We start from the raw sequence: 22,969 nt of genomic DNA on the forward strand, positions 1-22,969 counted from the left end.
GTGTTCAGAACAATAGTTTCGGAAAGAGCTCAACCAATAAGTCTGCAATCCAATTCAAGGGAGTCCAATGCTGCCCAGTGATTCAAGAAAAAAGTAGAATGTTTAGGTTTTTACTTAGGGGCAACGCTCATGTTTACTATGTGGCTACTGGTGTTAAATGCCAGGTCAGTGAGAGTGGCGTCTAGTGTAGTCAAAGTTTCAAATGATAAACTTTTCGAACTAAAGTGCCAGTGGCCGGATAAGGATTGTGCTCCATTGGGAGTGGCGTCAGCTTGCCTATGGGGCTAGACCTAAGTCACCCTGCATCTTTAGTTGCATATACACGGTGCAAAATTCCGTTGCAGATAGAGGAATACGGTATGGTGGGCCACTGGAGGAAGATTTTCATAGTTTTTTCAGGGATAAGGGACCATTTGAGTTGGTCTGAACAAAGATTGCATAATAACCAAGTTATGAATGTTTCAGAAGAACATAAATGAAGGAAAAATTACATAGAAAAACACCGATTTAATTTCTTCTGCTCTCTATCTCTTTCATATTCATTTATTTTGTAATAGATGTGACTTTACCTTTCAATTAAACCGTCGTTAGAGTCGATTCGTTTCTCATAAAATCCATAAATCGTAGTCCAAGAAATGTGTCTCGATAGCGTGCAATTCCTATGCAGACATCTCTAATATCCATTCTCTCTGATGGTGATTCCACAGAACATGCAACCCCAATTCTGACTATTGCAGTCATGCACTCTAACAGTTTTGTTCTTCTATGACTGCCGATTCTGATGCTGTTAGTCTCTCCTAAAGTGTCATCTCCTTCAAATAAAAGTATTGGATCTACAATCTTTATAAGTTGATCTTGTAAACCGTTGCTAGCATAGTTATGGAGGCATAAACCGTCTTTAAACATCTCATCGGTTGGTCTCCTTCCTGTGGACATTTCTAACACTAGAATTCCATAACTGTACACGTCACCTTGTATGGATGCATCAGCTCCCATACCATATTCTGCAATATATACATCAATCACTAGTTTTTAGTAAACCATTTAAATGAAAAAAATATATATATGGATATTAAGAGCCATTGGCCAGCAAAAAGAAAACAAAAAAAAGAAAAAGAAATATAATAGTAATACCATAATGTTTTACATCCATTCTACAATAGAGAGATTAAAAAGGTCCTCACAATCGCGGTTAAGATATTAATAAAAGTAACAAACTAAACTAGCTTAATTACCACCACATCCACAGTTTGTTCATCATCGATCTTTTGAATTTTAATTCAACTAACATGGACTGAAAAGTAATTAGATCAAGTTAATAGATTCTTTGACAATTTTTCATTTGCACTAACGTCCAATTCCTTTTTCCTCTTTTAAGATATCTACATAACTATTTTTTTTTGACTATCTAAATAACTATGCTATAAGCTTTGGAGCTTAAAACATCCAACTATCCAAGGCCCTCCCCAGAATCGGGGTGTTAATGGCGTCGAACTTAACTAGAGAAAAAAAGTAAAAAAGAATTGAGTTTCACTAAAATGAGGTCGCATGAAAAATGATAACTAATGATGTGGTATACTAGATATTAAATTCATGCATTTATGAATTGGAAAAAGATTGAAATCAACATATGTCGATATTTTAAATTCCAACCTCGGGCGCATAGCCAATAGATCCCTTTACCCTTGTTGTGGTACTCTGATTATCATGCAAGTTCTCTATTGATTCCGAAATAAGTTTTGCTAAACCAAAATCACCAACATGAGCTACCATATCATTATCAAGAAGCACATTGCTTGGCTTTAGATCACGATGAATAACCAAAATGTGGCACTCATGATGAAGATAGCTAAGCGCAGAAGCAACATCAATGGCGACATTTAGTCTTTGAAGTAGGTTCAAATTCGATTCTTCATTTTGTTCGCTAATCTCTTGATGCAACCACTTATCTAAACCTCTATTTGGCATGAACTCAAAGACTAGTGCTTTAAATTCATTTCCTTCATAATCCACGCTAGAGCAAGAGGTTAGAATCTTAACAAGATTTCGATGGCGGATATTACGCAATGATTCACACTCTGCCATGAAACTCTTTAGTGCTCCTCTCAATTGAAGTTTGAACACCTTGATAGCAACAACAGATTCATATTGGTTGAGCATTCCCTTATATACACTGCCAAAACCACCTGATCCAACAAAATTATTTGGAGAAAATCCACTAAGTCGCGAGAAAGATCTCCATAAGTGACTGAACATGTTGATCAACTGAATGATTCTTGAAGAAGCCATTTTAAGTTTACTTTTTCTTCTCAGGTAAAATATAAGAGAACACGATGCCAACAGAATGAACACGGCCACACTAATCATAATTGCCATTTTGGAAGGATCGGACCTTCCATGCTTTTTTCACCTTGCTTTTCAGATTTGTTAAATCGGCATGGCGAAATTGCGAGTTCACGATACCCTCCACAGAGATTAGAATTTCCAGCTCTTGAAAAAATTGCTTGCAATTCTAAATATTCCGTTCATTTGGTACCTCACCTTCAAGTTTATTGAATGATAGATTCAATAGGTGGAGATCTGGAAAAGTCTTCCAAATATTTTGGAATTCCACCGCAAAATTTGTTCCTTGATAGATCTAACTCTTGGACACTCTTTAAAGAACTCAAAGATTGAGGAATGGTCCCTTCAAACAAATTTTAAACTCAAGTATAAATTATCCAAAACCAAACACTCACCAAGAGTACTAGGCAATAAACTAGATAACTTATTTCGGACATCCAATGTAACAAGATTTGTTAGTTTTCCTATTTCTAAAGGTAGGGAACCAGTTTAAGGAGTTCGAGAGAGAAGGAAAGTTCGACAAAGAGGTAATAGTAAAGATCTCTTTTGGTAGGGTACCATTTAGGGCTTTTTGTTCCGCACCGAGAAAAATTGCAATTGGCTAAGAGCACCAAGACCTGAAGGAATGTTTCCTTCCAGTCTGTTCCTTCCTAACAACAACAGACTCAATTTAGTATTGTTTGCTAGAGAAGATGGAATCGGTCCAGACAATTTGTTTCCTAACAGACTTAACCCCTGTAACCTCTGGAGTTTTCCAATAGAAGATGGAATACTACCGTAAAAGTTATTAGAGTGGAGACCTAATTTAAACAAATTGACCAGGTTCCCAATCCCTTCTGGGATAATTCCAGATATATGATTGTCTACTAGAGACAACTCCATTCGGTGGGAGAGATTGGTAATAGAGTTCGGGAAAACACCTCCGAAATTGTTTCCGCCCAAGCCCAATGCCCTTAGATTACTGGAGTTGGTCAAATATGTGATAAAACTCAAATCATGAGCTTCTCCTGTTCCTAGATGATTGCGTTCAAGATTTAGCTGTTCAATAGTTTGAGGGAATTGAAAATCCTTAGGAACTGGTCCTTTAAAATTGTTTTCTCCAATATCAAATTTTTGAAGTTTAGAAGCATTAGCTAATGAAACTGGGAGTAGTCCAGAAAGTTGATTTCCACCTCCATAGAAATAGACGAGATTAGGAAGAGTGATGCCCATGTCTAATGGAAGACTACCACTAAATTGGTTAACGGAAATTGCTAATTTATTCAGGGATGAGCTGTTGAAAATTGGTAACGGGACCTCACCAGATAGTAAATTACTTCCAACACTGAATTGTTGTAAGCTTGACAGTCTACCAAAGCTGAATGGAATACTTCCAACCATTTTGTTTTCAAATATAGAGAAGGTTTGAAGCGAGGAAAGATTACCTAAAGAAGGGGGTAGCACTCCTGTCAGATTGCTTCTTTGAATAAGCAAGATTTCAAGTTTTGACAATAAGCCAAGCTCTGCCGGAATATTCCCTGACAATTTGTTCTTAGTTAAATCTATGACCCTGAGTTCAGTACATTGGGTTAGATTGACTGGAATTTCTCCTTCGAAATTGTTATCCCACATATTGAGTCTTTGAAGACGAAACAACCGACCAATTTCTTGTGGGATCTCACCATAGAATATATTGTGTGTTAGGTTGATGAGCCTTAGGAAAGTGAGGTTTCCAATATGAGGCGATAACGATCCAACCAAACTCTGGCTGGAAATATTCAAACTTATGACTCTTTGATGACGCTTGCCGCATGTAATGCCTTGCCACTGACAGAAATGGAAAGATTGGTTCCACGAGCTTAAGCCGCCTTGAATTCCATCTCTAATAGCGATTAGAGAGTGAAGATCAGTCTCATTTCCAGAGGTGGCCATAGAAGGTTTTGTTAGTGACATCAATTGGTTAAAGAGTAGGAAGATGATGTAAAAGTTAAATACTGTAAATGCCTGCAGGTTTGAAATCATCTTTGCGGATTGTATAAACTAGAAGGTATGTGGTGTAGTAATATATAGGAGCATTGCTTGTCAAGATCTCCATTAGTAATATATGTGGTGTAGTAATAAACTAGAAGAAGAAGTTGAAGGGTTGAGAACGACAGGGTTTAATAATGTAAATGCCTGCAGGTTTGAAATCATCTTTGCGAAATGTATAAACTAAGGTACGTGGTGTAGTAATATATAGGACCATTGCGGCGTGTACTTGATTGACTTACAAATGTGAATCCTCCGTTTCAGTCTTCAAAATTTTAAAAAAGCTCGCCGGATCCACTTTGATCTCCTTTAAAAAATGGTAGCGCCTCTTCTTTTACCCCACATTCGCTGTTTTTTTGTTTTTTTTTGTTTGTTTGTTTCTCTTTTTCTTATTTTTTGGTAACCTCATTTTCTTCCCTAATCGTAAGATGTTTTACAAACTCAAAACTCAAAAATGTTTGGACATTGGAGTTCTCCTACGTTTATACCACTGCAATATTAAACATCAAAATTTACAACTGTAATCCATTCATTGTATGTGTGCATAACATACTTTTTTTTTTCTAGTCGTTATTAATGTTTTGTTTGTGTGACTTGAGTTGTAGTTAATTTATTTGATCAAATGCGTCAATTGGTGTTTTTTTTTTTTTTTTTTTGGCATAGAAGTAGTAAACTCTAGCGTTGGGTATCTTTTTTTTGAGAACATAGTTCATAGCGACTCAACTCAATCAGACTGGCTACACAATCGTCGATCGACCTGCAGTCTTCGTCACACGAGCTTGCTACATAGTGACTCGCTACACACGAATGACCTCTCTTAGCAACGATCTCTCAGACTCTCGCTCGCCTCAACGGTTAGTAATGTATGTCTTTATTACTACCATCAAGACCGTAGCTTCAGGCACGCGTCACAATAAATGTCATTAACTCGCCATCACGACTCGCGAGTGACCTGAAGACCTGGATCTTACTCGACGCGCGAGAGTAGGAGGTGCGAGCCCCTTGCATATATAAAGAGGATGAGGAACTACGTCTGACCTGATTCAAGTCTTCCTCCAAAGAGAGAACTTGATACGTAGGAAGTTCGTCCATACGAACTCGGTCAATTCCCTTCAAACAATCTAATCCCTTGATCAAGCCTACATTTGTAAGGATCACCAAAAACATCATTTACAACGATATTGAGTGATTAAGGTAATCAAAGTGGTTAATGGTGCAAGAAGAGTTGAAGATGCTGACAAGGATGAATAGAATTTAAACTTGTTTGAGTTGTTTCCCAATTAAGCATATACAACTGTTTGGAAGGGTATTTATATCACACAACTTATAAATCCGGGTAAGTGTAAAACCTAGGCGTGGAAAAATGCAGTCCCATTATTACTATAGAGCTTCTAGAGTACGCCTGCGCACCGATACGCATGAATCTGGGCCCTTGCAAAGTACTTCGTGATGCAATACACACGCACCTCTTGCCGTGATGAGTGGCCTCGATTCTCACACCTACAGCCTGCGTACTGTACATTTTTCTATTATTATTATTCTTGATGATGCGAATATTGTTAGAAAAATGGATTTGCTCAAATCCATTGAGATATGAATGAGTAATTTGTCTCCCGAGTTATCCCACATTGAGATGAAATGAGTTTCTCTTGAAATAGTACGTAAAGTGAGAAAAACCTTTTTGAAAGGGTGCACTGGTTCGAAACTGTGCATTATGCCAAAAAGGTGCGATGTTTTGAAATGTGCACTGGTTCGAAACAGTGCATCATGTCGAAAAGGTGTGACCTTTCGAAATAGGCACTGGTTCGAAACAGTGCTTTATGCCGAAATGGTGTGTCCTTTCGAAACATGTGACTTTTCAAAGAGTTGCTTACTTTTTCCCAAGAGTCACTGTGTTGTTTCGAAAAGGCACCACTCACCTATAAATAGTGGATGAATTTGGAGAGAAAGACACACCGGATCACACAGAGTTCTGATCTCTCTTCTCCCTCTGTTCTTAGTCAAATACTATGTTGTGTTTGCTGATTCTATAGAATTGAAGTGCTAGCTTTCTATAGAAGGAAATTCGTTCTATCTTGGGAGACAGTTTCCCATCAACCTTCAAGCACCATGAGGGGAAAATATGTCTTAAGGATATAGTGTATCTACACTAGGCTCGGATTTAACTAAGAAGTACAAGACAAAAAGTTTGTATAGTTTGGTAATTGGTAAAGAGTAAGTACAATTAAGTTGTATATTCCTAACAACTTAAGATAGATTTTTTCTTCTTCTTCTTTCACCAACATAATTTGTTTCGCTTTTTCTTTTCTTTTTGGTTTAAAGGAATAACAAAGTGTAGTTGTATTTCAGAATATGGCAACACCACCGCCACTCTCCTAACATTCGCTTCCCCATTCTGCTTCCTCATGGGGAGAAACCCTGAAAAGTTCAATGGAACTGATTTCAAGTCTTTGCAAATGTGAAGATGCTCTTCTATCCGACCACCCTTAATTTGGCAAGGTTTCTATGGGATAAGGCTCGATGTAAGCCCCCCCGAAACCGACAAGAAGAAGGTTTTGGCCAAAGATGTTTGGTTTCATCTTTGATTTCTTGTGTAGAAATTATGTCCTTAAGCGGGTTAGGTGACTCATTATACAATGTGTATAGTGTGTTCAAGACCTGCTAAGGAACTTTGGGATTCGCTGAACAAGAAATACAAGAGTGAAGATGCTGGCATGAAGAAATTCATAGTTGGTAGATTTCTTGATTTCAAAATGACGGATAGTAAGACCGTCATAAGCCAAGTCCAAGAACTTCAAGTAATCCTCCATGATGTCATTGCTGAAAGAATGACCCTAGGAGAATCTTTCCAAGTGGCTGCTATGATTGAGAAATTACCACCATCTTGGAAGGATTTTAAGAACTATCTTAAGCATAAACGCAAATATATGAATCTTGAAGAACTAATTGTCCGTCTAAGGATAGAGGAAGATAACCGCCTATCTGAGAAGAAGGGCAAGGATCCCATGGTAGCAAAGGCCAATATTGTGGAAGGATCAAGTGCTACGGGGAAAGAGGAAGCGCCAAGACAAAGCTCAAGGTGAAGAGAGAGTAGCACGCTTTTACTAAGTTCAAAGGCAAGTGCTACAAACGTGGGAAGGCCGGACATAAGGCAAGTGAATGTCGCAAAAGCCAAAAGAAGTACAAAAGCAAAAGACTGAAGCAAATGTGACAATGGACATGCTTTCTGATAATGTTAATGACATGAACCTATTTGCTGTGGTTTTTGAATGTCTCATGATTGGAAATGAAAGGGAATGGTGGGTGGATCTTTGGTGCTACTAAAAGCCACATATTCTCCAACAAGTCGATGTTCACCACTTATCATCTTTGTGGAAAAGAAATAACAACTTTTTATGGGAAACTCTTCTACGTCCAAGGTTGAAGGCAAAAGAAAGGTGGGGATGAGGTTGACTTCTGGGAAGGAACTAACTCTGAATGAGGTGCTCTATGTGCCTGACATTTGCAAGAACTTGGTTTCGGTCATTTCTTTGAGTAAGAATGGCTTTAAGTTAGTCTTTGTTTCTGATGAATTTGTACTAACTAAGAATGATGTATTCGTGGGAAAGGGATATCTTCAGGATGGGCTCTTTAGGATGTCTTGTTTTACTATTGCGCCAAAGAGCGCCAATAAAGTTGAATCTTCTGTTTACTTGATTGAGTCTTCACATGTATGGCATGGTAGATTAGGACATGTTAATTATGATACTTTGTATAGATTAATTAATTTGGACTATATACCAAAGATAAAAATAGACCCACACCATAAATGTGAAACTTGTGTAGAATCCAAGTTGACCAGATCATCCTTCCATTCCATTGAAAGAAGTACTGAACCTCTAAACTTAATACACACAGATATATGTGATCTTAAGTACGTGCAAACTAAAGGTGGTAAAAAGTATTTCATTACTTTTATTGACGATAGCACTAGATATAGTTATGTTTACTTGTTGAGAAGTAAAGATGAGGCAATTAAAGTGTTCAAACACTATAAAAATGAAGTTGAAAATCAACTAAGCAAAAAGATTAAGGTTATAAGGAGTGATAGAGGAGGTGAATATGAATTACCTTTTGAAGGTTTCTGTTCTGAACATGGAATCATTCATCAAACTACGGCTCCTTATTCACCTCAATCAAATGGTATTACGGAACGTAAAAACCGAACTCTAAAAGAGATGATGAATGCTATGTTGTTAAGTTCTGGTTTACCTCAGAATTTGTGGGGGAGAAGCTTTGCTTTCTACCAATTACATTCTCAATAAGATTCCTAACAAGAAGACGCTTAAAACACCATACGAATTGTGGAAACGTCATCAAACTTCCTACGAATTCTTAAAAGTGTGGGGGTGTCTTGCTAAAGAAGAAGTCCCTAAACCTAAGAAGGTTAAGATAGGACCCAAGACTATTGATTGTGTATTCATTGGATATGCAAACAATAGTAGTGCATATCCTTTTTTTGGTTCATAAATCAGAGATTCAAGATATACATGTTAATATATACGATTATTGAGTCAAGGAATGTTTTATTCTTTGAAAATACGTTTCCGTATAACATGTGTATAGAGCCAAGTTCAACAAAAAGAACTTTAGACGCTACAACTAGTAACCATCCTACACAAAGTGAAATTGAGGAGGAACCTAGACGTAGCAAAAGGTCAAGGACGTCAACGTCTTTTGGACCTGATTTTCTAACATACTTGTTGGAAAATAATCCTCAAACGTTCAAGGAGGCAATGTCATCTCCAGAAGCTACTTATTGGAAAAAAGCAATAAATAGCGAGATTGAATCCATAATGCACAATCATACATGGGAATTGGTGGATTTACCACCAGGTTCCAAGACTTTGGGATATAAGTGGATATTCACAAAGAAATTTAAGACTGATGGATCAATCGACAAGTATAAAGCTAAACTTGTGGTCAAAGGCTTTAGACAAAAGGAAGGATTGGATTATTTTGACACTTACTCTCCAGTTACAAGAATAACTTCCATAAGGATGCTAATAGCAATATCATCAATACATGGATTTGAGATACATCAAATGGATGTAAAGACGACATTCTTGAATGATGAGTTAGATGAAGAAATATACATGGAACAACCCGAAGGGTTTATTGCTCCTGGACAAAAAAGGAAAGTTTGCAAGCTTGTTAAATCCTTATATGGATTAAAGCAAGCACCTAAGCAATGACATGAGAAATTTGACAATGCAATGTTGTCAAACGGTTTCAAAATAAACGAATGTGACAAGTGCGTCTATGTCAAAAGCACTCAAAAGGGATGTGTCATTGTTTGTCTCTATGTAGACGATATGCTAATTTTGGGTAGTAATATGGATGTCATAAAATCTACCAAACAAATGTTGTCTAGTAAGTTTGACATGAAAGATTTAGGTGTCGCTGATGTTATCCTAGGAATTAAGATCTTTAGGACGGATGATGGATTTGTTCTATCACAATCTCATTACATTGAGACGATTCTTGAAAAGTTCAAGAAATATAACATCACACCAAAAAGGTCACCAGTTGACGTAAATCTTCATTTAGCCAAACTGGAGATAGCATATCTCAACTAGAATACTCTCGTATACTTGGCAGTTTAATGTATGTCATGAATTGTACAAGGCCTGACATAGTATACTCTGTGAGCAAGCTAAGTCGATATACGAGTAATCCTAACAGAGATTATTGGACTGGCATACTGAGAGTTTTGGGATACTTAAAGTATACTCGAAATTTTGTCTGCACTATACAAGATATCCAGCCGTTCCAGAAGGGTGCTGCGATGCTAATTGGATATCTGATACTAAAGACTCAAAGTCCACAAGTGGATGTGTCTTTACACTTGGAGGTGCATCTATTTCTTGGAAATCCTCAAAACAAACGTGCATAGCGAGGTCCACTATGGAATCAGAATTCATAGCATTGGACAAGGCTGGAGAAGAAATAGAGTGGCTTCGAAATTTCTTAGAGGATATTCTAAACTGGCTAAACACTCGCGCCCGGTGTGTATACACTGTGACAGCCAATCTGCTATTGGTAGAGCACAGAGTAGCATGTATAACGGGAAGTCTCGACACATACGTCGTAGACATAACACCGTTAGACAATTGCTCTTAAATGGAGTTATCTCAATCGACTATGTAAGGTCAAAAGATAACATTGCGGATCCACTTACAAAAAGATTTAACAAGAGAGCAAGTGGAAAGATTATCAAGGGGAATGGGCTTAAAGCCTTTGAGATAATCAACAAAGAGTCCTCATAATGGAAAAACCAACCTAGTTGACTGGAGATCCCAAGATCTAGGTTCAATGGGCCAACTGAATTATGTCTGTGACTCATTTAGCACTGGAGAGTAATATTATACTCTAACCTATTCTTATATAAGACAGTGCATATCTGCCGCGAGAACCAGGATAAGTCACGCTTTTAATGATTTACTATATCTTGGAAAGTTATGTTATCCAAATGGAGTATTGCAAGATACTCTTTATAGAAATAACCTATGTTAGTGCGAAGTGGGGCCGCTTCTATGAGAATTTTAAAGACAAATGTCTCAAAAGCACTATCTGAAACCAAGAAGTGTTCAAGGCCAAAATGAACACAAACGTGAGAACCAACAGTATTCGAGAAGGTACTGCGTGAAGATGATTGTCTAGGTTTATACAAACGGCTGACAGTTCAAGGACATTAATTGAAGTCTACTGATCGTCCAATTAAATCCGATCGTCTTTCACTAAGGCAAGTTCAAGGCCTCCCATGCTACTTGACCTGATGCGGTATCTTTTCATTTGTAAAAGAACAGAAATCCGATGTTTATGATAGAAGAAGCCAAATTTTTATTCATGTGGGGGATTGTTAGAAAAATGGATTTGCTCAAATCCATTGAGATATGAATGAGTAATTTGTTTCCCAAGTTATCCCACATTGAGATGAAATGGGTTTCTCTTGACACAGTACGTAAAGTGAGAAAAACCTTTTCGAAAGGGTTCACTGGTTCAAACAACAAGATTATGCCGAAAAGGTGCAACCTTTCGAAATGTGCACTGGTTCGAAACAGTGCATTATGCCGAAAAGGTGTGACCTTTCGAAATAGGCACTGGTTCGAAACAGTGCTTTATGCCGAAATGGTGTGTCCTCAATAGAAATGAAAACAGGCATGCTTACGACCTAGCATATGTAGCAAAGAATGTTGGAAAACACCGAGGGCACTTTGAATATTGGTGTTCAACAAAGGCCAAGCATCGATATCGATGAATTGGAGGTTATGGAGATCGATACACTAGGGGCATAATGGATGGAAGCGTATATCTCATACTTATCCAATGATGAATTACCAAAGGATAAAAATGAAGACAGAAGGATTAAGTCTGGAGCGCAGAGATATGTATTGCTCGAAAATGAGTTATATCAGAAAAATACTGGAGGTCCACTTTTGAAATGTGTATCATCAGAGGATGCGCATCTAATCTTTACTTGAGGAGCTGGACTACTTATTCTATTTCATCAAGTCCCAGTTTCACTCATAGTTCCAGACTTTGCTCATGTTCAAAGATATCCTACAGATTCTCCTCCCTAACCAAACCTCTTTGCTTTATTTCAAGAAATGAGAAACATATTGCTTTCATTACGTTCTGTGCATATCATTCATTCTAATAACATTAAGGCAACTAACCTTTGAAAGCAACAGCCAACAAGTATATATGGGGCAATCCATGAAGAAATTAGCAACTGGTATCAACTTTCACCCCTTCATATTAAATTTTATGTGACAGCAATTGAGTTTGATATTTTTGCGTGCGTACGTGTAGGAGGTACTGACGAGACGAAGGCAAAAGAAATTGGCCCCATAATTGAAGAGTGTTACAATACGTACTTCGCTGATCCTAGCAAGGTTCAGACCATGGCTGACTTTTATCGTGCAGTTTGCCAAACCGTCGAGTATATCATCTATTTGTTGCTCTATTTTTTTTTTAAAGCATGTCTGTCATTTATCAATGAGTTGAAGATGTTGAATTCCACATGCTCTTGTAACAATATGGTCTTATATATGTACTATAGAGTATAGACTAATAGTCACCGAAAATGATCAACGTAAACTTGTTCACTCTACATTGATGATGTGTTGAATTTTACTTCTGGCCAGAGAACTTAACAAAAGGATTGGTGGCACACAATTCCGAGTACCAAGCAAAGAAGTTCTGGTAAAAGCATTCAAAGTAAGAATCAATTCTTCCTCAAGCCATTCATTTACCGCCATCTATATGTTTTTGCGTTTGTATGTTTATATCTCTGCACTGATGTCTTCGTAATCATTGATTGTCACTACTACGGCATTTGTTCTAAATCGATGGTTTAGCAAATAAGAATGATCTCTGTATTCGGCAATAGTCTACCAAATTATGTATTCACTGCTTCTGTCCATTCTGACTTCATTCTGGTGGATATATGCTAGTTGGTGAGGGAGACTGAAAATGATACCTTAGATTAGTTAGATTGTTCGAACTTGTTTTCTTAAAATATGTTTCATTAGGGTCTACCCAGTACCCATCACTATTTTTAAATTTCTCTAAGTAGCCAATGGAGAAGAAAGATGGTCGAGGATTATATTTCTGGTCAAAACGCAGCTTTAGTATGGTTCCACACGAATATAAACAGGTATTAAATTGAATTTGGGGGGAATAATATTTCTAGTTGTAACCTTGTGCTGAAGCTAAAAGGGAATTGTTATATTCCTTAGTTTTTAATTTTCCTAAACTACTTTCACGAAGAAGAAACATCCGATCCCTAGACAATATTTTCTCTATAATTGGTTTTCAGGAGCATCATGAAGGCAAAGGAAACTCGTTGACAAAGGAAGAGTTTGGAAAGATTCTCAAAGATGTGATATTTGATACAGGATTGTTGGGCACAGGAGCAAAGGACGTACTCTTCTATATCTTTGGTGTTCCTATGGCAGCACTTCTTATTAAGCAAAGGTTGGCTCCAAAAGCAATACCAAATGATGTTTTCATTCCTGGTGTTACTTCTGCCACTGTGTTTGTTCTTGCGAAATTGAATAAGATATGAAAACGTGGTTAAACAAATTCTATAATATTTGGCGCTTACGGGAATCATCTCTTGTTATTTGTAGTTCATATGTTAGAGAACTGATCAACTGATACGAGCTGGTTTTTTCACATCAGTACTTACAGAGAGAAACGAGTGTTTCCTCTAAATTATTTGTTTTTATTTGTAATGACAATGACAATTCTTGTTACTCCGCACAACAAATCTTTTCGCTTGTTCTCTTTTCTCTCTATAACACTAGAAATAATTTTCCAATACAAAACTATACTATGGCTACAGTGGAGTACTTCCTTCTTGAGGTGTTGTCAGTCATGTGATTTGATGATCGAGTGAGGTGGTCGATACTGGAGGTGTCCATGAATATACAAGTAGTCCTGCAACGAGGACAACTACTCCCGAAACAAAGCCAGCAGGCAAGGAGGATGCCACACCAATGTAGGGTAGAGGGAGTGTAAATGCGTAAACAGACAATGGTACTGCACAAGAACACAAGCATGAGGACAAAACCCAAAGAGCAATGATAAATATGACCTACTGGAAGAAGTATAACCCAAATATCACCACCCAATAGATTGGTTTCATATGTACGAATATGCAAAATGATCCTTATAAATTAAATACTGTAAAGAAAACAAAACCTGAAAATGTGGATGCAAGGCAAGAGACCACCGCAGATGAGATCTTGAGAAGGTGCAGCAGTGATATATTGTAGGCCATGTTCACTATAATAAACAGCAAAGGCAGCATAGGGGCACCTTGGCATCCTACAGACATGAAGACCAAAATCATCATATGTACTTCATTGCGGTTCAAAGTATTTGATTGGCGTGATAATGCAGTCATGTGTTAATGATTGGATTTCAGGTCATGTGGCTCTTTCTTTTGCATTTGTTGAACGGTGGAGTATCTTAACATCTGTTCCAAGCTCATATACTTTCGCATGAAGCTCCAACAATGTTTTTCAGATAGAATCTGTTCGATACGGGCACTTGCTTATAAATATATCAGCAAGGTAACTGAGTAATATTCTAAGCCATTATGCGAACTTCTTTCTCTCCCCCCCACTGCCGTTATGTTTCTTGTTGTTTGGTGTTCCCGTCTATTTGTAATTACATACGGCTAATATAGTTAACAAAACTGTTTGATCGAGGTTTAAGTGTGATGCAGGCCCAGTCAAAAGCAAAATATAATTAAAACATGGGTACTCACCTTTTGATAAAGAACCAATATTCAAAAAGCATGCAGCACCATCTTTAAGGTAACTCGGCAACTGACTAAATGGAACACCCCACAGCTTCGATAGAAAGGGTAGTAGGAGACATATGAAAAATGCCTAACACCAGGTAATTTCAAGTGCATCAAATTTCACGTATATAGTTATTTAAAGAATCTAGCTGAATTCAAGTGCAAGTAATCCCATGAAATGTTTACATTCAGTAGAACTATCGCATGCTTACTTGAAAAGCAGAGCCGTAGGAGTTTAGAACAAAAAGGTCAACTGAACCTCCCTGCATTGAATTTAGACCATTAGGTTTAAGTTCTATGATACCTTAAATAGAGTTGCCACCTCTGTCACCAGAAATTTTAGAGGCAAAACTGGTTTTATTTAATTAAACTCTTATGAATATTAATATGTAAACTTGAATATCATACCTTTAGATGCCGAGCAGCATCCAAGAATATTATTTCCTGCAAGATACTGACTTCATAAGAGAAAGATATCTCGTGATAAATATTTGAAGTTCATTACGTTCAGAATATTACCAACCAACCTTCAACACTGTGTCGCCCGCTTGGAGGAAAAATGAAGTAATCATCAATAGTGTCCAAAAGACACCTGCATCTTTCAGTGAAAGTCCACCACTAGATCCACTGCATAAAATTATCAGAATGAATAATAAGAACCTTAATAAGAATATAACATATAATGTAAGATCCTTGGTATTTACTTTCACATTATATTCAAAGAAAAGTAAAAGGTTTTGGTGAAGTATAAAAGAGACTGCATGCCTCATAGAGTGCAGTAGTGCACTATGCTTGTCATTTTAAAGACACCATAAATGCAAACTGAAGAAGCACAATGTAATTTATAATGAGCATCCAACGGACCCCATGAATTTTTCGTGGATAACTACTTGAATAAATCGATTCTGAGTTACTCAGCTTATGTCTTAATCTTTCAAATATCTAGTACAGTTGGTCACTATACAACAAAAGCAATGAAATTCCCCCATATCAACAAATGGAAGAAATGCTTTGAGAAAATTATAGAAAGAATCTAGCACATTACAGATTACTTATATACAATGACAAAGTTCTACTTTTTGCTACTTTCAGCACAAAGATGCTGTGATCTGGCACATAGCTAAGAGTATAGTACTACATGCTTACAGCGAACACCAACTTTCAATGAAAGGCTTTAAAAAGATTATAAAATAATTGTTGGTAATACCAAGTCATACAGGGATTAAAGATAACTATATAAAAAAGATTTGTTTTCAGATATATCTGAGGCCTCAAATGAAATGCACCTACAAACAGTAAGTTGTCATAATATGAACATAGAGGAACACTAAGTAAGCAGCAATAGGTGTAGGAAGATAACTTCATTCAGAGCTTAGTTACCTTGCGACGGTTATTACCACGCCAATGGCTACAAGAAGGCATCCAAATATTTGATTAGGTCGATATCGTCTTCCAAGAAATATAGCTGACAGGAGAAGCTGCCAAACAAGAAAGGTCTGCAAAGAATAAAGAAGCAACGGTAACTTCAAAGCTCCGGTATCCCCATTCATGAAACTTCTTTGCAGAATATACAAGGATATGAGCGAGACTAGATGTAAACATCATCAATTAATTACTGACCAAGAAAGAATTTATATAGAAAGAAGGATGACTGAGAGATCATTACCTGAGATAGTATTGGAATAGATGTCCCAGAAAGAATAGCTGCTCCAAAGGTATACAGAAACCAGTAAGGCGAGTCAGAAAGTGGTAATAGTAGTACTCAAGATATAGAGAGCTGTTTAGATAAGTGCCTTAAGGGCTTTGGTTGAGTCTTGGTATTTAGTCCCCACTGCGGAAGTCACAATCACAGATTAAGCAAAACCCAAAACCAATGCAAACTTTACCGCCACTACCAAACAACAAAGGTTTGGTCAAATTTTGGCATGCAGTGACTTCAGTGAGAGATTTATACCAAGACATATGAGTACCGCCAGGGTACAGACTTAATTACTTAAAATAAAAAAAGATATACATATATGATTTTGGTCAAGACAGATTGGCACCAAACATCCATTATTCTTTACAGTTTATAGTATCTGAATATTTATATGTCCAAGTCACAAATGAATTTAACAAAGGGTGGGTATATGTATTACCTCCAGCTGCCATTCCAGAAGCTGCAGCCAGAGCCTCTAAAAGACCAACAGCAAGAAATGGAGCTTTTGGCATGGAAAGCATCTCATCAGTAACAATGCCAGCATGGTAGCGAAAATACAAAATAGAGAAGTATACCAACACATATCTGGAATATGAAGCTAAGTAAGCAAAAATATATATGAATATATGGTTAAAAATTTGCAAATAATGGATACTAAAGTCAAATGCATGTAGAGTGCCAATATTGAGGACAAGATCCATATAAAATTACGTGGTATATGTCTCTTAATGAATTTATACACAATGCAGAAAAGACGACCTCCTTCTCCTTCTCCCCTTCTCCCCTTCCCCCTCTCCTCTCTCTCCACACATACACACATATCCGAAGCTGTGGAGTCTCAAATCTAACTCTGTAGTAGTTAACAAAATGCATAACCTAGAACCATCTATTACCACTAAATAAGGACAAATTGTCGCAAGGAGATCATCACCACAAAAGGTCAGCTCAAACCATGATTGTATCAATGTGTGTATACAGTAATCTTGGTACAGGTCAAAGATTTGAAAGTTATTGTCGTTTTAGTACTTCAATACCTGTGCTCAATGTGCATTATGTGTAGCTGTATAAATGTATTCAGCTGGACTTTAATTAAAATCACTTCTTAGATAAATGATAGTTTTATTCAACACCTTTAGGGAGTTCCACCATGCAACTCGCTGAGCATAAGGCACTTTAACATAGGTATTCAAGGGAACAATTACGTGGACCATTGTATAAGATTTCACGCACATAAAATCGAAAGTTTCATGGCATATTGTGGTAGTTGCTAGCATAATTTAACAATGTGGTTCCTTCAACAATATTATGTACAAATTTGTGGGCCCGCCTTTCATGACTGACACACAGACATGATTATAGAACATGTAAACAATAACTTCAAAGGGTGGCCTGCTTTTGATATTGAAGATGAGTAATGAGTTGCATATACCAACTTACAGAAGGGCTGCAAAGTGGAACTCTTTATGGGGCTGCTACTTATTTGTTTTCAAAACTATTATTACATTGAGCATTATACAGAACATATACATTTTAATGTTCCCGTTGCAGTAAAAAGGATCATCCTAGATACCAACGTCCACATCCAACATATAAAGGCCCCTGAGAACATGCTACCATCACCATCAAAGGACTACACTCATTGATGCAAGCGGGGTCTAGATTCTAATGCATCATTTTGGCCCACCACTTAAGATGGATAGAATTACAGGCCACTTAACCCCACTATAGACAAACCAAGGCCCAAAATATCGACATCGATGAATATATCGGTGTATCCAAAAACCGATATATATCAGATATATTGGATATATCTATTTTTTTGGTGACCAGTCCAAACTATTTAAAATATCAGATTTATCAGAAATATAATATCATAAATATCGGATTTATATTAAAAAATAGTCAAAAAATCAACTGATATATATCGTAAATATCGATTATATCGGCAATATAAAATTTTATATTGGAAATATATATCGGGAAAAAAAGAGTTTTATATTCAGTAGATATATATCGGAAATATCGATATCGGTGTACCAAAATACCGATATATATCATCGATATATCGGTGATATTTTGGTTCATGAGACAAACTACATAATTACAGTACCCAAGCCCAATATATATATTTCGACACTAGAATTTCCGACATTTTCTGTTGTGCCACAAACTACGACAACATGCATCATTTCTCATACGCTATACTCGTAATAATAACTGAAAACAATTTGTTCACGTAATCACCACGTGCGAGCTCGTGAGAAAAACACCTGAACATTGAATAATAAAAATAAATAAATGAAAGAAAGAAAGAAAAAAATACCCGAAAGTAGCAAGCTGAGCAAGGAAGAAAGGGTAGTGCTTAAGAGGAACAAGTGCAAGTTTATAGAGTACACGATTCCCTACTCCAAGTATTACTGTAGCTGCTGCTGCAACCAATACCTCCACCTTACGTTCACGTTCACGTTCATTATTTGTATTCACATTGTGATTACTATTTTCTTCTCCATCTGATTGGATGATTGTATTTCCTTTTTCTTGACTGAGTGATTCTATGATCCATGTCTTAGATGATCGATTAAGAAGTAGGATTTTCTGCCGTTGATTAATTGCTGGAGATATAGAGATGGGAAAAGAATGATTAATTATCAAACGGTGGTGGTTGAATAAAGGATTGGAAATGGAGGAAGTGGGAGTGATCTGGTGGTAATATGAAAACATGGCAGCTAGTGCAAGGCTAGAAATGATGAGTTAGTTGAAAATTGTGGGGAGATTTATTGTTGAGAGGGCATGATGGGAAATATGAAGATGGTTTTCTATATAGGAGAGAAGTGGAGACAGGTGGCAGTCGTATTGGTTGGCTAGTTTTTGTTTCTTTTTCCAAAGTCGAAAAAGTGTTGGATTTGGACTTGTGAGGGTGAGAGAAAGGAGGATTGTTTAAGGTGGGATAGGGACCATTCTACCTCTGAAATGACAAGAAAAAGTTAACTTGTTGACAATTGTGGGGGTTCAATTTTCTAAATGAAAACAAGAACAAACGAGTGAGTTGACTCACTTTCTCATTCTTTCTTTTCTTCAAATTTTAACACAAACTAGCATTCTGTGCACGCTGGATGAGGAGCGTGAAACCTAATCTGGCACGTGTGCGCCAGTTGTTTTTCACACTTATTTTATGTTATTTATCTGAAACCGAAATCAATCAGGTTAATAAAAAAAATCCGATTTCAAAATTCGAATTTGAATCGATCATTAAAAATTTTAATTTCCGACCCGATTCGTTGATCTAGATGTAAAGAGGTCCCACTAACCATAGTTAGCAATTCAGCGAATTATTCGTTTAATTCAGAAAACGTTTAAAAATGTCGTATTTATCAATGATACAGAATAATTCGTTAATTCAGCAAGAAATCATTAATTCGCGAATTATTCGTATTTTCACCATAAGTTTGTTGAGTATGTTATCAAATTTTACCGTATTTTTTTTTTTTTTTTTTAGCATTATACTTAATTACTTACTAACCCGAACTTTTGCCGTTTCTATTTTTTTTAATCCGAATTGAAAAAACAAATTCTTATCGAAACTTGAATTTTATTCGAATTTTTGTCGTATTACGAATTGCTAACTATACTACTAACCCACTAATTTAGACTAAATATGTTAAATTTGTTGGGAAAATAATTTATGAAAATTTGACTAGAATTTCTAATGAAATTGTTGAAATTTCGGGTGATATTGTCGAAAGTTCAAATAGGATAGGTTGTGGTATTGGTTGTAATAATAGTGTGAAAATTTGTCCGAAATTTCTGATGAAATTGTCAAAATTTCGGATGGCATGGGCTGTGACATGGATTGTAATAATAGTATTTGGCGATAGCAAAATCGGTAAAACAAAAAAACAACGGATGAAAAATAAATGTAGGTGGGGGCGCGTTCTTTAAAGGAGAGAGATACAATTCACTAACACAATTACATTTGAGCCAATGATTTTATTTTGTGGTTACACACAGAACCAACATAATAACATTGAAATTAGATGCTCCAAAATTTTATCTCAGTTTTGAATTTCTGTACAGACAATACAAAATGTAAATGCACATCATGAACATGAACCCATTGATTTAGGAATGGGACAATATAAAAGAGCAAAAACTCTACACTTTTCGAATATATCAAGGAGATTTTCTTATCCCAAAATTTCTATATAAAGGAAAAATATGGCAATTCAAAGGGAAACTAGTTTCTCCACGCTATGGTGTCTTTTGCAATAACTGAAAAGATTGTATAAGAAGGATAGACGAGAGAGAAATAAAGAGTAAGAAGGGGGTGGATGGTGGAGTGGTGGTGCAAGTGCTTGAGTTAAAGGTGGCGGTGGGGTGGAGAAGATGGAAGGAGTTTTTATCTTATATGTTTACTTTAATAAATACACAAATGTGAGTTAACTTGTTCAACCATTGTCCTGTCATTTTATTTTGTCTAATTAGAGGTAGAATGGTCCAACCATTTAAAGGGGCAGGACACTAGCAATTCTTGAGAGAAATCGAAGAAGTGCATAACATTTTGGCTTTTGCTCATTTTTATCATGGAAAGAGACACTGATACCGATATAAGTCCAATGGATATAGCCATCCAACCAAAATGTCATTTCAATAGGGCTGCCAGAAGGGTTATAAATTTGGCTGGTATGATAAATCCAGCAAAAATTGTAGCCTTGTCCAGCAGCTGACATAATAAGTTTCGGGAGACGGACGAAACAGTTTTTGCCATTTGTGTGTTGAATTTCGACAGACAATAAAAACTATGTCGTCTGTCAAAATATATTCAACTTAAGTTACAAAATAATAGACGGACGGCATAAATTGTGTCATCCATATCATTTTGCACTTCAAAACAAAAAAGGACAATTGGAATGAAATTCAAAGTTTTGGCCTGCCATATTTGGCCCGCAAGGTAAAAATCCTTAAAATCCTATGTGGCAAGGGTTTAGCAGCCCTCCATTAGACTTGCTCTAAATCGATGACTTCAGGCTAAATATGTCATTCCATTACATATTAATCACCTGTTAAGGTATATGATCACTCCTTATCAAAATAATAAAAAGGTATATGACCACTCCTACGCAAATTTTATTAACTTATTACTTACGCTCATTAAAATCAGTCACAAATTCGGAATTCGGTGTTAATTCGGCAAGAATGAAAACTTAAAATTCAATAAGAAATCGGAAAAACCATAAATAATTAAAACATATATAAAATATTATGTTGTGTGTGATTGTGCATCATGTCATGTCAGGGCTACTTTGAACATATAACAAATTCAAAATTTGCGAATATATATATATAATCTTGTTATTCCTTGTAATAATCTACAAATATTTGCAATTTAGAATGTGAAATATCAAAATAAATGTATAGAAAGGTATCCATCATTATAAAAATCGGAAAAAATTGCTAAAAACAATAAACATTGATAATTTGGAAACTTTTACCGTTTATTCGTTTAGAAAATTGGTAACCAATCAATTCGGAGACTTTTTACATTTTATTGAAAAAATCGGAGATTTTTATGACTGATTAAAACCAAGGCCCAATATTTCCATGTTGACAGATATATCGAACACCCTAAAAACCAATATATATTGGAGATATTTCAATTTTTTGTTGAACTAGTAAAAAATCAAAATATCACCGATATCTAACGATATATATTGGAAATATCGGTCAAACAGTAAAAAGGAAATGGTTAAATCATAAAAAAATTCAAACGATATATATCGATGATATATTAGTTATATATCGAAAAGTTAGGATATATCTCGCCTTCAAAAACCTCCGAGGCTCCAATATTCAGCCGTGATATTTCAAATATTTTCATGTCGTGTACCAGATTTTTTGATATATGTCACTGATATATCGAAAATATCGATGATATTTTCTTCCGTGACTAAAACACCTACTAAAAATGTTTGATCCTTGTAGTCTCGACATTCCAGTTCCAGTTTTGGGCATTCGTTATTTGGTTCATTCTCCATTTAGAAGTCACCGTACTACTAATTTATTCGAAATATGTCAAATTTTCTTCCAAACAAGACAATTAGTACTTTTTGTTAAGCTAAAACACTTTGTTTTAACAAGAATATCAAATTAGTGTCCAAGGTTTAAGGTTTAGGACCATACATTTGAGAATGATAAGACTATAAGAGCCACTTAACAAAATGTTGAAAATGTTGATATCGTTCGTCCATTTCTAGGAGCACAATTGTTACAAATAATGAAAATATAAATAAAATGAAAATGAAAAAAACATAATACATCATCATTTAACTGACGGAAGCTAACCAGGTTGATATAATTGTAAACTCGAAAATAGTACATTGATACAATTGTTACAAATAATACCATGTTGATGCAAATGTTAAATGGACTATAGGACCATAGTACGTTGCATATTTCTGCAATTAAACCTGAATTTTAAAATCCTCCCAATAATTGGTGATATATTGTCCTACTGATCTTTATATGCTTGCGGAGAAAAGGGTTGCACGACACGCAACGGAGAGATT

The 22,969-nt window shown here is 36.2% G+C and overlaps 3 protein-coding genes across 4 annotated transcripts; 1 reads left to right on the forward strand and 2 right to left on the reverse strand.

Moving 5' to 3' along the window:
- Positions 1 to 576: 576 nt before the first annotated feature.
- On the reverse strand, positions 577 to 4,474 carry LOC147484478 (uncharacterized). The gene is made up of 2 exons (XM_086579755.1): positions 3,768 to 4,474; positions 577 to 1,004 (listed from the first exon to the last, which is right to left on the reverse strand). The coding sequence occupies exons 1-2, from the start codon at positions 4,342 to 4,344 to the stop codon at positions 577 to 579; spliced, it is 1,005 nt and encodes a 334-aa protein (XP_086435881.1). The 5' UTR covers positions 4,345 to 4,474.
- A 109-nt stretch (positions 4,475 to 4,583) lies between these two features.
- On the forward strand, positions 4,584 to 13,657 carry LOC147484479 (uncharacterized). 2 transcript variants are annotated; one of them, XM_086581083.1, is made up of 5 exons: positions 4,584 to 4,669; positions 12,084 to 12,127; positions 12,205 to 12,334; positions 12,540 to 12,612; positions 13,214 to 13,657. In XM_086581083.1, exons 2-5 carry the CDS (start codon positions 12,097 to 12,099, stop codon positions 13,460 to 13,462), a joined length of 483 nt encoding a protein of 160 aa, XP_086437209.1. In that variant the 5' UTR covers positions 4,584 to 4,669; positions 12,084 to 12,096; the 3' UTR covers positions 13,463 to 13,657. The 2 variants fall into 2 exon arrangements, with proteins under 2 accessions (XP_086437209.1, XP_086437208.1); XM_086581082.1 differs by lacking the exon at positions 4,584 to 4,669 and having other exon boundaries at positions 11,948 to 12,127.
- LOC147484480 (protein CLT1, chloroplastic-like) lies at positions 13,498 to 19,245 on the reverse strand. Its single transcript, XM_086581081.1, has 10 exons — positions 18,730 to 19,245; positions 16,846 to 16,991; positions 16,374 to 16,411; positions 16,088 to 16,203; positions 15,235 to 15,334; positions 15,116 to 15,151; positions 14,920 to 14,970; positions 14,672 to 14,795; positions 14,101 to 14,226; positions 13,498 to 13,938 (listed from the first exon to the last, which is right to left on the reverse strand). The coding sequence occupies exons 1-10, from the start codon at positions 19,125 to 19,127 to the stop codon at positions 13,772 to 13,774; spliced, it is 1,302 nt and encodes a 433-aa protein (XP_086437207.1). The 5' UTR covers positions 19,128 to 19,245; the 3' UTR covers positions 13,498 to 13,771.
- Positions 19,246 to 22,969: the final 3,724 nt, after the last annotated feature.

Source organism: Coptis chinensis, chromosome 8 (assembly GCF_015680905.1).
Source record: "Coptis chinensis isolate HL-2020 chromosome 8, ASM1568090v1, whole genome shotgun sequence".
NCBI classification, from domain to species: domain Eukaryota; kingdom Viridiplantae; phylum Streptophyta; class Magnoliopsida; order Ranunculales; family Ranunculaceae; genus Coptis; species Coptis chinensis.